Here is a 13,528-nt window from a genome sequence, read left to right as displayed (position 1 = left end):
TAGCCCTCTCCCCACCTACCATGAGCACGGCCACGTTGCTGAGGTGGCGGCAGTGCAGAGAGGTGACGTTGGGCTCGCGGGCAGCCAGCTGGCAGCCCTCGGCGCTCCAGCCGCCCATGCCCTCCAGCACCTCGAAGTTCCAGTACGCCGCCACGGGGTCGGCGCCCTCCCCGGGGTGCCGCAGGGACACCGCGACGGGCTCCGTCAGGTTGCCCACGCCGCAGCCATCTGCAACCGCACCGCCACCGGGTAAGGCACAGCACCTCCACAGCACCCCCCTCTGCACCCAGACACCGCGAACCGGGGACCCCCCCACTGTGCACCCCCAGCACGGGGACGACCACCCTCCAGGAGGACCCCCTTGGCCACCAGGGACGGCCGGCCACCGCTGGGACACCCCTCCCAGGCCCCACAAGGTCTCCAAGAGCCCCCCCCCCTTCCCCGGGGGACCCCACTGCCACCCCCTCCGAGCCGCCCAGTCCTTACACGTCCCGGCGTAGATGACCGGCGTGGCCACGCTGCGGCGCTTGCCGTCGTCGGCCAGGCGGGAGGAGTTGCCGGTGCTGCAGAAGAGCTTGCCGTTGCGGAAGACCAGCAGCTGGAGCTTGCAGTCCGCCGGCGGCGCGGGCGGCGCGGGGCTGGCGAACAGGCTGGGCGGCAGCTGGATGGAGGCCAGGGCGATGCTGTTCTGCGGGGCAGGCACGGGCGCGGGTGAGCGGCAGCCGGCACCCCCGGCACCCCCGGCCGCCCCGCGCCCCGTACCTTGAGGTGGAAGCTGGTCAGGGAGACGTTGGGGCGCCCCGTGGTGCAGCGCAGCCGCAGCTGCTGGTCGGGCGCAGGCTCGGCGCCCCGCTCTGCCAGGGGCGGTCGCCCTGCCGGGCCCCCGTCCCGCCGCTGGAAGGCCACGCAGCTCAGGCCCACGTAGCTCTCCGGCTTCACCACGTAGGCCTCGAAGGCGATGTTACGCGAGTTCTGCCAGGCACAGAGCCGCAGGGCCGCCGTGAGCCCCAGCACGGGCAGAGCCCCACGCCGGAGCCCCGTGGCGAGGGACAGCCCTGGCTGGGACAGCCCCCCCCCCCCCAACCTTGTCCGCCACCACCAGGAGACACTCACCACGGCCATGTGCTGGGAGTTGCTGCTGAGCGTGTGCAGCGCAATCCTCTCCAGGGAGCGGACGATGCTGGTGCAGGCCTTCTCCTCCTTCTGCGACATCCACAGGATGTGGTCGTCCACCAGCATGATGTTGCTGGCCATCTCCACAATGACATCTGTGAGCTGCCGGGAGAGCAGGGGGTGGTGAGGACAGCTACCGGGGGGTCTGTCCCTGGTAGGAAACACCCGGTGGGGCTGGGGGAAGCAGGGGCCACCACGTTACCTGCTTGATCTGGTCCACGTAGCCAATAAACTTCTCAATCATCTGCGCCACGTAGAGGACATCAACCATGTCGGAGAAGTTGGCGGCCTCCGCCGTGTACACGCGCAGCTGGTGCGCCAGGGTCAGGGCGTTGGAGGCGTTGATGGGCATCTGCGGAGCGGAGCGGTGCAGCGCAGCACGGGGGACGGTCACCAGCTGCGCCGGCCCGGCCCCGGGAGCACCCAGGGCAGGGTGAGCACCACCGAGCCCCCCGCAGTGTCTCCCCACTCACCAGCACGAAGGTGTAGAGCACGCGGGTGATGTCGTTGGTGTAGAGGCAGTGCGAGTAGTCGCCCTCCTCCCAGCGGCCGGCGCGGTCGCAGCGCCGGGACGCCTGCTGCTCGCCGGCCGGGCCGCCGCTCGCCGGCCCCGAGGCGAAGGGGTACTGCAGGCAGGACTGGTAGGCGGTGATGCCCGCCAGGGTGCGGGGCCACCTGGCCRCGGGCAGATGCACGTTGAGACCCGGCCGGCGCCCGCAGGGCTCCCCCGCCACAGCCGCATGCAGCGGGCAGGTGCCCCCTCCCCAGGCTCCCACGCRGCTGGGACCCGGTGTGGCCCTTCTGCCCGGGCAGCGAGGGGACAACTGCCCTGCCAGCAGCCCCTTCCCTGCTGCAGGAAAGGCTTCGCGAGGACAAAACCCGCACGCAACCCAGGCAGTGGCCGAGACTTTTACAGGATTCCTTATTTCCCTCCCCGGAGACCACCACAGGGCCCAGCTGCTGGAACATCTGGCCTCTGCAACACCCCCGGACACCGCAGCTGGATGAGGGGATGCACAGGGAGGTCGCACGGCCCCCCCCCCCCCGCACGCACCCTTCCCCGCCGTCCCTCGCACGTGCACGCGATGGAGCCAACACGGGGACGGGAACCACCACGGCTGCCCGGGGGGGACCTGCCAGAGCCACGGCCACCCCAGGCCTGGGGCCTCCGCACGGGGCTGGAGGGACCCTCAGCCTGCTCCCTGCCCGCGTGGGCCGTGCCACCGCGCCGCTCCGCGCCGCTCCGCGCCGCTGTGGCACCCTGCTGCCCCCCTGCATCCCTGGGAGCCTCCACCGGGCCCCGCCGGGGCTCCCCAGGAAGCTGCCTTCCCTGGCTACCTAATCCCATATCCTGCTCCGCTCGGCACCGCGCGGAGGGCCGGGGGGAAAGGCAGGGGGGCCCGCTGCTAATCTAAGCCACATTTACTGTACCAGTAATTTATATTCCATAAAGGCCCGGCCGAGGTTACGGCGGGCGCCCAAAGCCTTTCGTCTCCTGCCAGAGAAATTCCAACACCTCTGCTTCTGGAGCCGGGCTGCGCCGCCAGCGCAGGAAGCCGTTCAAAGGCGCGCGCGCTCTCCGCGGCCGCTAATCGCTACCAGACGCCAGGTCACCTGCAGGCCCGGGCACCACTGCCCCCTGCCCGCGGCAAGCCCCCCGCCCCGGCACACATGGGACACTGGGGCGTCCCGGGAGGAGACGGGGACACAGGCTCCGCGGTGCACCCCATCCCGCCACCGCCAGGACCCCACAAAGTCCTACCTGAAGTCCCCACGGTTGTTGGTGACCCGCTCGGCAGGACAGTAGGACGCGGAGGTCTCCAGCACCACGATCTCCACCTTCTTGCTGACGTTGCCCTGGGAGGTGGAGACAGCGCACTCCCACTCGCCGTTGGCCGAGACGTGGATGTTGGAGAGGATGAGCTCGCTGCGGGCAGAGCGGAGCGCGGGCTGGGACGGAGGGCTGACCCGCCGGCACAGCCCTGGGGCCGCCCCCAGGCTCGGCCAGCCCGCGACGGTGTCCCCAGCTGTGGGGACCACCAGCAGGACACCGGGAAGCGCAGGAGGCGTCTGCACTTCGCGTCCCACCCGGGCACTGCCCGGCCCCGGACCCACCTGGTGATGAAGGTGCAGTCGTGGATGAGGCTCTCCTCCACGATGACGCCCGTCCGCTCGTCCTCCTCCACCGGCTCCCGGTTGTGGTACCAGCGGATCTGGGTGCTGTTGTCCAGGTAGGTGGCCGTGCACTGGAAGGGCAGCCGGTCGCCCTGGAAAACCACCTGGCGCAGCGACGGGATGAGGTGGTGGGTGTGCAGCTCCGGGGTGCCCACTGCGGGGGGGGACACAGCCGGCCGGTGAGCCCGCGCCCCGGCGCCGACGGGCCCCGCGCGCCCCGGCCCCGGCCTCACCGCAGCGCAGCTGGCTCTCCTGCGTGCTGCGGAGGGGCGCGGCGTGGACGTGCCGGGGGTAGACGCACACCGTCTTGTCCGAGATCTGCGCCGAGCGGTTCCGGGCCCAGGGCAGCACCCAGCGCAGGTTGCAGTCGCACGTCAGGTACTCGGTGGCGAAGTCGCTGCAAGGGCTGGCGTCACGGGGCGCAGCCACCTCCCGGYGTGGCCGACCCTGAGACCCTCGCTCAGAACCTCCCGGCACCGGGCGCATTGGGGGGCTGGGGCCTCGGGGGGCTCCGCGGGGATGGGTGCTGCAGCTGGAGGGCAGCGAAGCGGTGGGTGCACGCAGCGCGCCGGGAGGAGGGGATGCACCTTCGCACCCGACGTCTGCAGCCCAGGGGCGAGCGTGCATTTGGGGAGGGGGATGGATGCCTCGGCACGGGCTACATACTCACACGACTTTCAGAGAGGGGAGTTCGTCAAAGACGCCTGGCTGGAGGCTGGAGAAAATGTTCCCTGACATGTTCCTGCGAGACAGCAAAGAAAGGAGGTGTGGAGGGGCCCGAGGAGCAGCTGGGAGAGGTAACGCACCTCCGAAAATCCAGGCCCTCCGCCGTGCCTGGGGGGCCCCAGCATCACCCATCGCTTACAGCCAGGACACGGCTCAGCCCCTCAGCCTGGCCACCGAGGGGACCCCAGGAGTCCCGGCCCCGACGTGCCCCACTTATGCCCATTGCACAGATGCAGAGGCCGTGGTGGCCTTCGGCTCGCGCAGAGCAGCTGGGCACGTCTTAGCGGCCACGGAGGAGCTCTGCTGTGGCGAAGGGCCCCGGCCTGTCCTGCACGCAGGCTCCTGCGTGGGCACGCGGCGCGGTGACGGCGGGGAAGCTGCGGGAATGGCCCTGGCGTGCACGGCCGCCCGCGCTGGGCGCAGAGACACCCTGGGTGGCCCCAGAAAGCTCATCTCCCAGCCCGCACGTGGCTACTTACAGCCGGAGGAGGTTGGAGAGCCCCTGGAAGACGCTGGCGCTCAGGCAGCCGATGCGGTTGTTGGAGAGGTCCCTGCGAAGGAAGCAGAGGGGCCGTCGGCGCGGGGGACGCCACCGCCGTGGCCCCGGGCGCGCCGCGCGGTGCTGCCCTGCCACTTACAGCCGCTTCAGTTCGGGGAGGCCGAGGAAGGCGCCCGGCTGCACCGTGCTGATGAGGTTGTTCTTCAGGTCCCTGCAGGGAGACAGACACACAAACGGTGAGCGTGCAGAGCCAGGAAGCCCGGTCCCAGCAAAAAAGGTTTTCCGCCGCATCCCCAGGAGCTGCGGCACAGCGGGGGAGCAGGCAGGAGCGGGCCCCGATCCCCCAGCCTGAGGCGCGAGGGCTCCCGTGGGGGTCCCCAGGCACTCGGGGCACCCCGGGCACGCGGAGCCGCCCGCTGCCCTGCCAGGGCTCCTGTCCCTCCCCGCCAGCGCTGCACAACGCCGGGTGGGAACCTCGTTAGCGGCTTTCCGTCCCGTTTCCCTCTCATGATCTCCCCACAGGGAAGCAGGGAAGGCACTAGGCTCCTTGCTGGTGGTGGGGACACGGCAGGGACACCGGCCCCTCCGCGCGCTCCCGAGCTGCAGGCAGCCTCGCACGCCTGTCCCCCGTGTCCCTCCGCTCTGCCGGCGTTGCACCGCGGCCCCAGCCGGGCAAGGCCTGCGGGAGCCGGCACGAGCTCAGTGCAACCGCCGTGGCACAAAGCTCCCGCCGTGGGCAAAGTTGTTTCTGGAGCAGCCTTATCCACACCGGGCTATCGCGCGGCCGTGCGATAAGAGCGCGCTGTAATTGTCAGCGCGGCCGCAGAAGGGCTTTGCTCGCGGCGCGGCCCGGAGGAAACGCGTTTGGCTTATTAGCTCGATTGGGGCACATATCTAATCAGAGGCATGCGAGGCATGCGTCGGGGGCGGAGGCGGCTCCGGCCGCGGCCACGAGAGCGGCGCAGGCGAACGGCGGCGCCCGGCCCCGGGCTCGGCGCTGGGGAGCGCCCGCTGCTCCCCGCAGAACTGGCAGGGCTGCTCCACTTGCTAATCACCAGCATTTACTGAGAGAGGAAATGCAAAACACATGGAAATGTCCATGTTTATTTATAGCAGTTTCCATGGAGCACAGCGCCCGATCATCCGGCGCTCCGCACACAACCCCAGAGACGCCCAGCGAGGCGAAGCCCCACGACCGAGGTGCCGCGGCCCGGCCTGGCCCGGCCCGGCCTGTGCGACCTTCCTTTTGCACCAGATCTCAGCCCAGCTCTAGCAACCGATGCTACGCCTTGCTTATTCCAGAGGCAGCAATGATCTCAGTCCCTAAAATCACTGGACGGGGTCCTTGGAAGGGTGCAGGGGAGGAGAGGAGCGGTGCAAACCCTTCCCAGCAGAATGTCGTGTCGCTCCCCCCCCCGCAAACTGCAAACTCGCTTTCAAGAAACCAGCAGACTAAAACTCATGCAAACGGCTCGCTTGGGCCCCCGAGCTGTCCTGAACGACGCGGTGTGAGGGGCTCAGCTGGGTGCCTTGCCCGGGGTGACTCCGCATGCCGCCAGCCTCCGCGCCTCGCTGCGGCGGCAGGTCCGGCCCGGCCGAGCCCGGGAGCAGCCGGCCGGAGCGGGGAGAGGCGGCGCTTGCCGTGAACGCTGTCGCAGGCGGCTGCACGTTGCATTTGTGGTGCAGCGCCTCTGCACGCACATCCCGCCCCGCCGAGCAGCTGGGCCCTGCGGCACGCGGGGCAGAGCTGCCTTCCCGGCCTGGGGCTTTCCCCTCGCCGCAGTTCCCTGATCCTAGGATTGTCCCCGGCTTTACTCTCATCTGCAAGGGAGCCGCCGCCGGGGAGCAGCTCCGAGGCTGTGGGGCGACGGCGGCCCTGGGCAGCCCGGCGGCACCCCGGCCTCGCCAGGGACCCCACCTCCTCCTACGGGCGTCCGCGCGCCGCGAGGGCCGGTTCGAAATTCGGAGTATGAAAACGCGCCGTGACGCATTGCCGGGTGACCTCATCCCAGGCCAGGCCCCGCTCGGCCAACACAAACAACTCGACCCATGTTTGCTTTCCCGGACTCGCAAGCGGAGGAAGTCGGAGTCGAGCGGGTTGGCTTCACGGGACAAACGTTAACCCTTGGCTGACCGCCGCGATGTCCCCGGGATGCTCCCGCCTCAGAGCCGGCTTCGCTCCGCAGCCCGCCCGGTTCTTTCCCTAGCGGCTGCCGATACCTGCTGCCTTGGCTCTGCAGACACCTMGCGCTCCGCTGCTAACGGGCTCCGTCTGGCATCCGGCACGGCAGCACGCGCCCAGCCCAGGCGGGACACCCGCGCTGCCGGAGACACGGCGCGACCCCCGGCTGAGCCGAGCCCCTTCCCTGGCCCCGGGGGAACCATCCGGCAGGAGGGATGGCACGGTGTCACCAGGCCTGACCTGCCCACGTGCGGCACAGCCCTTGGCGGGACACGGCTCTCCGCACCCAGGGCCGGTGCAGGCGCTGGGCCCTGCCGGCACGCTGAGCTGCGGGGGAGCAGGGCTTGTCCCGGGGCGTCCCCCAGCGCGGCCTCACCCCTGGCACCGCTCCGTGTGGCTCTGCCTTTTCCAGCACCTCTCAAAGACTCCCCCAGTACAGCGGCAGAGCGCGGGCAGCTCCCTCCCGAGGCAGGGAAGGGGCTGGAGAGGAGCCGCCCCTTGGCCAGCAGAGCCCTGCTTGGAGCCCAGCTGGCTCCAGCACACGCTCTGCGCTGCGTCCGCCAGCTCCGGCACACAGCCCCCACATCCAGCGGGCTCTGGCATGGATGTCCCACATCCAGTGGCCTCCAGCACACGTGCCCCATGCCCAGCCAGCCCTGGCACCCACGCCTTGCACCCAGCCAGCTCCCGCGTGACGCCTCATCCAGCTGGCTTCAGCTCGCCCTGCATCTGCCCAGTCCCAGCGTGCGCATCCCACATGCGGCCAGCTCCAGCATGCGTGCACTGAGTCTGGAGCTCCAGCACGCACAGATCCAGGCGGGCAGCTCCAGCACGCACAGGCCAAGTCCATCCGGCTCCAGCGCACACCCCGAGCCAGGCCGGCGCACAGGGCCGCGCGCGGGGCCCAGGTGAGCGGCGGTGCTGAAGGAACAGCTCCGCACACCTGAGACACCGCCGCCGCCGCCTGTGCGGCACCCGCTGCAACACCCGCACGGCACCCGCCGAGACACCCGCACGGCACCCGCCAGGACACCCGCACGGCACTTACAAAGCCACCCACCGCGCTCAGGGCTGGCTGGACACCGGCCGCACAAGCGCCGGCCGTCGGCGCTGCGGGAACCACCGCTGCAAGCCAGGCGCTCGCAGCCCAGCGCCCGCCGAGCCGGCCCGGAGCTCTGCAGCCTGCAGCCGGCCGCGGGGCAGCGCACGGAGGCACGAGGCGCCCCGGGAGGAGCGTGGCGCGAGGCTCGGCGAGGGGATGCGCAGACCCTGCCCCGCACCCCAGGGACTGCTACCAGCTGACRCTTTCCAGGACAGGCCAGCAGCACCCCTGCCCGGCCGGGATCCGCTCGCTGCACTCGATCTGGGCAACCCCCTTGCAAACCAGGCAGCACCGCAGCGCGCTCGCACCCCGCGCTCGCGCTCCCTCGGGAGAGTCACTTGGAGAAGCACCAAAGACTTCCACAGCCAGAACATAAACAGCAAGGGAGAACAGAAACGCAGGCCCGTGGGCCCTGCCGGGGTCGGCCGGAGGTCCCCAGGGACACCCGGACACAGAGCCAGCGCTCTGCCAGCAGCGCAGCCACCGCGGGCCGCAGCAGAGGGGGACACCGGTCCCCAAACTCGTCCTTCCCGCAGGCACCGGGAAGCACCCCTGCCCCGGCCAGCCACCGCGGAGCGGGAGGCGTGGGGACCGCGGAGGGATGGCGCTCGCAGGGCGGCCCGGTGCGACCCGAGCGCCGGGGAACATTCCTCGCTCGGTCGCTTCCTCCGCCGCTGGCCGGGGGCCCGGGGCTGCTGCTGATTTATGATAAGGCTCTTCTCCCCGCACCGCTTTTGTTTGGCTTAGCGCTTCCTGCGGTCCCGAGCCCTTTCCTCCCCCCGGCCCGGCCGCGCTGATGCTCTGCAGACACGAGAGCCGCGAGGCACCGCGTGCGCTCGGGGACCCCCCGGATGGGGCTCTGCACACAGGGCAGGGGCGCCCACAGAGCCACCCGGCCTGGTCCGACGCACGGACGGACAGACGGACGGGCTGAGCGCTCGGCCCCGCGGGAAACCCGCCCGGGGCGCTTCGCTCCRCTTGCTCCCAGCGCTCGGACGGTGTCAAACAGAGAAGCCGGTTCATATTTTTCCTCCCCTGCCTGCCGTATTTGTGCAGCACATCAGTTCCTGCAAGAGGATTTCTTGGACCTTCCTGGCGCTTTCATGTAAGGAAAGTTAACAGCCGCTTTCAGCCGGGCGCACCACCAGCCGGTGTTTACAGAGTATGGGATTGATTTACTATGAAAGCTACTTTTCTCCCGGGCTCTGGGCAACTTTTACACGAGAGCCTTTCAGCGCGGCAGCGAGCAAACGTGGTTCCCCTCCTCGGCAGCTGCCCACCTCTCTTCCTCTCCAGCTTTCCGCTCGGGGGCCCACAATAACCATGGCCGGCTGCCRCAACCCCCGGCTCGGCCTGCATTTCTTAGGAGCGTTGCAGAAAGCAGCAGACCCGGCCTCAGAGCCCTCGCCCGGCTCCTTCCCCGCGCACGTGGCTGCACGACCAGCCTGGAGTCCTGAACCGAGCCCTGCCAGCTCCTTTCCCCGGCTCCTGCCCCTCGGGTCTCGTCGCGGCACATCTGGCAAGCGTCAGCCCACGGCAGGGACAGGTTCGGTGCAAAAGCGCGCCGCCCCGGTGCTTAACCTCTCCCCRCACGCTCCAGCCCTGTCCTGCCGTCGGCTCTCCGCTTCAGCAGCCCGGGACAGGAYGCAAAACCTCCTGGGGAGTTTGGTTTCGTTGCACACAACTGGGCTCCAGCCAGGACCCCGGCACGTCTCCACTGCGACGGGACGGGAACCCCGGCCCCACGCGGGTGGGCGGCTGCGGGTTCAGGTGCTCGGTGAAGCACCGCGTGGGGGAAAGGACCTTTCCCGGCTGAGCCGCTCCTAATGAGAGCGGCCGGCCGGGGCTGCATACCAGCCTGCTCAGACTCATTAACCTCATTACGCCGCTACAAATCAGCAGAGATGCCAAGCCGCGGCCCCGAGGAGCGATGTCCGCAGGGGCACCCGCGGCACGCCGCGGAGGCGGCCGGCGGCCCAGGGCCCGGTCCGGCGCGAGGGGCCGAGCGTTGGCGGTGCACGTCGGCCCCTTTGCACCCATCGCGCTCCGGGGCGGCCGGAGGGGCTCTGCAGGGCCGGACTCACAGCGCCCGCGGCCACGCGCCCGTGCCGGCCCCCAGGACGAGACCCGAAGGGCAACGGGTGCCAGTGGGACCCTGGGAGCTCCCCGAGGAGCGCGGTCCCCCGCCTGCCCGCCCGAGGGGCACAGCCCGCGGCGGCCGTGCCGGGGCTCCAACCGAGCCGGTGAAAACAATTACGGCTGCTGCCGGGTGCAATTAGGTCGGGAGCGGGGGCCGGGGCAGCGGGGGCTGGCACTGGCCCCAACACGCGCCCCCAACCCCACCGACAGCCCCAGCCCCGCGCGGGAGCACTGCCTCACCGGGGTTGATGCCACGCTCGCACACGGCGCTCGGGGCGGCTCCTTGCTCAGCACAACCAGGACAACGAGACTTTAAGGAGGTTTTCAGCACCCCGGGTCCAGCCCAATGAAACCAGCGGTTTCGGCTCCGGGTCGAAGGGAGCAGGAGGGAACGGACGAGCGGGACGGGGACGTCGGGCTCCGCCGCATCCCTGCCCCGCGTGGCTGCGTGCCCAGCGCCGCTCTTGCTGCCACATCCCAGGCTGCTCCCTGCCCGCGCGCACTCGTTAATCCCCCCGTTAATGAGAGCTCAGTGCCAGGAGGGAGGGAGGGGGTGACCCCACGCTTTAAGCAGCAGCGGGGGAGGAGGGCTGGACTATTTGGGACTGAAGGAACTGAGGCAGAATAGCTCAGGTCCCCAAGACTGACTGCTTCGGATTAACCCCTAGAGTCCCCTGAGGATTAACATGGTTTGGAAACCCCAAACTAGCCCCAATACTCTGCACTGGGCGTTTCATGCCCTGCAGTGCTTGCACCCCAACCCAATGCCCTGCACCCCAATGCARCGCCCTGCAGCGGGCCCCGTGCACCCCAACGCCCTGCACCGGACCCGGGCATCCCGCGGCGCCGGCACTCGCCTGCCTCACGCTCCCCAGGGCGCCGCGCCGCAGCCCCGGCGGAGCAGCTGGGCTCTGCTGTTGGCCTGGGCAGGTGCAGGCCCTGTAACTCGAACAAGATCCACATTAATAAATGCTTCCTTGTTCGGGCTAATGAAATCCAGGCCTGTGCTAGTCCTGCTCCCCGGGGGGAGCAACTGCGACCCCCCTGCGCGCCCCCCGGGCCTGCTGGGGCCGTGCACCGTCTCCTCGGCCGGGCCGTAACGGCCGAGCGCGGCGGTGCGGCCGCGGAGCGGCACGGGGAGCTCTCGCCTCCGCGCCCGCAGCTCCCCGGGGCCGGCTCCGGGCTGCTTCCCTGCGAGGCAACAGCAGCCCGGGAGCCGGCCCTGCGGCAGGAGCCTCCCCTCGCCGCAGCCCCCTCCGCCCGGCACAGGCCGCGCTTCCAGCCCCGCTCCGCTCAGGAATGCGTGAGACCCTCCGAAGGGCCGTGCCGGGGAACAAAACGCCCTCAGTGCGCCRGTCCCCTCTCCTGCATACCTACAGATCAAATCCATATGGGGGCCATAAATCTCCCCTTATTAAAGCTCCCACCATAGAGATGCCTTTCATGGAGAGATAAGAAAGTTGACTTTGTTCGGGGGGACAATGTCGCTTTTCATATCGGCCCCCACGGAGCGGAGCCCCCCGCGGACGCTTCCAGCCCRACGCGGCTCCCGGAGCTGCCGCTGCTCCCGGGGTCCCCGGGACGCCCGGCCTCCCCCTCGCCCCACGGCCGGGCCGAGTCGGTGCCGCGAGCACCCTTTCACGCAGCGATGCTCCGGCACTGCTGGTGGTGAGCGGCACGGCCCAGCACCCTGGGTGCCGGTGCCCCCGCCCCGCGGGAACACCCCAGCAGCGTTCCCGGCGACTTCGGGAGCCCCGGTCCGGGGAGCCGGCCTGTGGCGAGCACCCACCGCCCCGCCACGCCGCCGGTGCAGGCACCGGGCAAGCGAGCGGGGCGCTCGGGCCGCGTTTCTGCATGCCCCGCGGACGCCCAGCCCGCGCGCCTCCCGCGCTAACATCTGCCAGATGTTCCCTGACACGCCATGCCAGCCAGCGCTGCAGAGTCTTAAGTGCAATAAACACTTTCCACCATATTTATAGACGAGATTAGAGACCAGCAACAAAAAAACAATCAATTCGAGCGTATCTCGAGCGCCACGTGAACGGGATGAGGCTCCGCCGGCCCCGCTACGAGCACGCCGGCAGGTCTGGCGACGGACGCGGCACCGTGGGCTGGACGGACTCCGCTCTAGCCCCCCGCGCGGCAGCAACCTGCCCCTCCGCAGCTTTCCCGGCCCCCCCGCGACGGCCCCAGCCCCGCGGCGGCCCGACGGGCACTCACAGCTTCTCCAGCGCCCGCAGTCCGAAGAAAGAGCCATTCTTCAGCACCGTGATCTTGTTGTTGCTCAAGAGCCTGCGGGGGAAGACAGCGAGGGGAGGGGAGAGAGGGAAAGCGCCGTTAGTCGACCTGCGACGGACCAGCGGTTTGCACCCGAACGGGGCCCGYGGGGTGCAGGGGGAGGCGAGGAAGGAGGCCGGGTGGCCGGCACCCGTTTCGGGCTGCCCCGGGAAGCCCACGTGCATCGGGGTGCAGGGCCGCCCCAGCCCCCCCTCATCCCAAAGCAAACGGCCCCCCGGGGCAAGGGGCGCGGGAGGGAGGCCCCGGGCGCCCCCCAATTCAGCTCGCAGCTCGTCAAAGCGCTTGAAGGGCGACGAGCGCGTCCAGACGCCGGCTTTGGCGGAGGGAGGGCCACCGCTCGCCCRCCGGGCTTGCAGCGGCTGCGGCGCGGGGTCCCACGGGAGCACGGCGGTGGCTCCCGAGGCCCTTCGAGCCGGAGGCTCCCGCCAGCCCTGGCACCCCGAGCCTCGCCAGGAGCAAAGGASAACTGCTGGAAGCAGAGAGCAGCGCGTTCAGAAAAGGGATGACAGGGGACACCTTTCCCCCCAGGAATTTGGGGTGGAGCGGGACCGGGGGGACCCTCCGCATGGCCGGGGCTCGGGTGCATGCCGGCTACCGCCCTGCCGCGAACGCGATTGCGGCACGAAGGGAAAACGTGCGCCAGCCCGGCCCGGAGCGGCACCCTGGAAACCCGGCCGCAGGGGCGAGAGGAGGGGAAAAAAGGGCCCATTGACGGCCCCAGCGGGGCTGTTTACACAGCGGCTGTTTCTGCCGCCGGGCTGAATGGCGGCTGTGTGCACTGGCGGCCGGGACGGGCCCCAGGCCGCGGCCGTCCCCCGCCGAAACCCCGACGCACGGGCAGATGTCTGCAGGCCCTGTTTGGGTTTCTCCGGCCCATTTGCTGCGCCGAGCCCCGCGGAAAACCCTGCRGGGAGCTGGGGGGACGCGTGGGAGAGGCGCCCGGGGGCTGGCGGCCGGCGCGTCCCCGTACCCGCTCCCCGCGAGCGCGGCCCCTGCCCTCCGGCGGCAATTAGCGGGCGGCTGGCCGCAGCCGTGTCCTGTGCTAATGAGGGGCCGGCACCGGGCACTGCCGCGTCCGCGGGGCCCTTCGCGAGAGAGAGGAAATGGCCGGCAACCCCGCGAGCCCTCAAATTGCTTCCGCGCGTCGGCGGCGGGAGGAACCGCTCCCGGCCCCGTGCCATGGGCGCAGCTCTCTGCAGGGTGCCTGCGCCCGGGGGGGGCCCCGCGCCGGCGC

General features: G+C 70.2%; 2 protein-coding genes across 2 annotated transcripts in view; both read right to left on the bottom strand.

Annotated features, from left to right (window-relative positions):
* Positions 1–4,874, bottom strand: part of ADGRA2 (adhesion G protein-coupled receptor A2) — a 15,426-nt gene extending 10,552 nt beyond the window's left edge. Inside the window, exons 1-12 of the mRNA XM_026064488.1 lie at positions 4,713–4,874; positions 4,554–4,625; positions 4,019–4,090; positions 3,582–3,745; positions 3,289–3,502; positions 2,936–3,100; positions 1,647–1,848; positions 1,376–1,525; positions 1,114–1,275; positions 763–972; positions 487–688; positions 20–228 (exon numbers count right to left, since the gene is read on the bottom strand). Coding sequence (XP_025920273.1) covers positions 20–228; positions 487–688; positions 763–972; positions 1,114–1,275; positions 1,376–1,525; positions 1,647–1,848; positions 2,936–3,100; positions 3,289–3,502; positions 3,582–3,745; positions 4,019–4,090; positions 4,554–4,625; positions 4,713–4,864 — 1,974 coding nt within the window. The 5' untranslated portion in view covers positions 4,865–4,874. The remainder of the gene's footprint in view (positions 1–19; positions 229–486; positions 689–762; positions 973–1,113; positions 1,276–1,375; positions 1,526–1,646; positions 1,849–2,935; positions 3,101–3,288; positions 3,503–3,581; positions 3,746–4,018; positions 4,091–4,553; positions 4,626–4,712) is intronic.
* Positions 4,875–12,227: 7,353 nt separating this feature from the next.
* PLPBP (pyridoxal phosphate binding protein) overlaps positions 12,228–13,528 on the bottom strand; it is a 25,966-nt gene continuing 24,665 nt past the window's right edge. The window contains exon 9 of the mRNA XM_026064471.1: positions 12,228–12,288. Within this exon, the coding sequence (XP_025920256.1) occupies positions 12,281–12,288 (8 nt within the window). The 3' untranslated portion in view covers positions 12,228–12,280. The remainder of the gene's footprint in view (positions 12,289–13,528) is intronic.

Source organism: Apteryx rowi, unplaced genomic scaffold (genome assembly GCF_003343035.1).
Source record: "Apteryx rowi isolate R43461 unplaced genomic scaffold, aptRow1 scaffold_217, whole genome shotgun sequence".
In the NCBI taxonomy this organism is placed as follows: Eukaryota; Metazoa; Chordata; class Aves; order Apterygiformes; family Apterygidae; genus Apteryx; species Apteryx rowi.
This window is presented reverse-complemented; position numbering and strand designations above follow the sequence as displayed.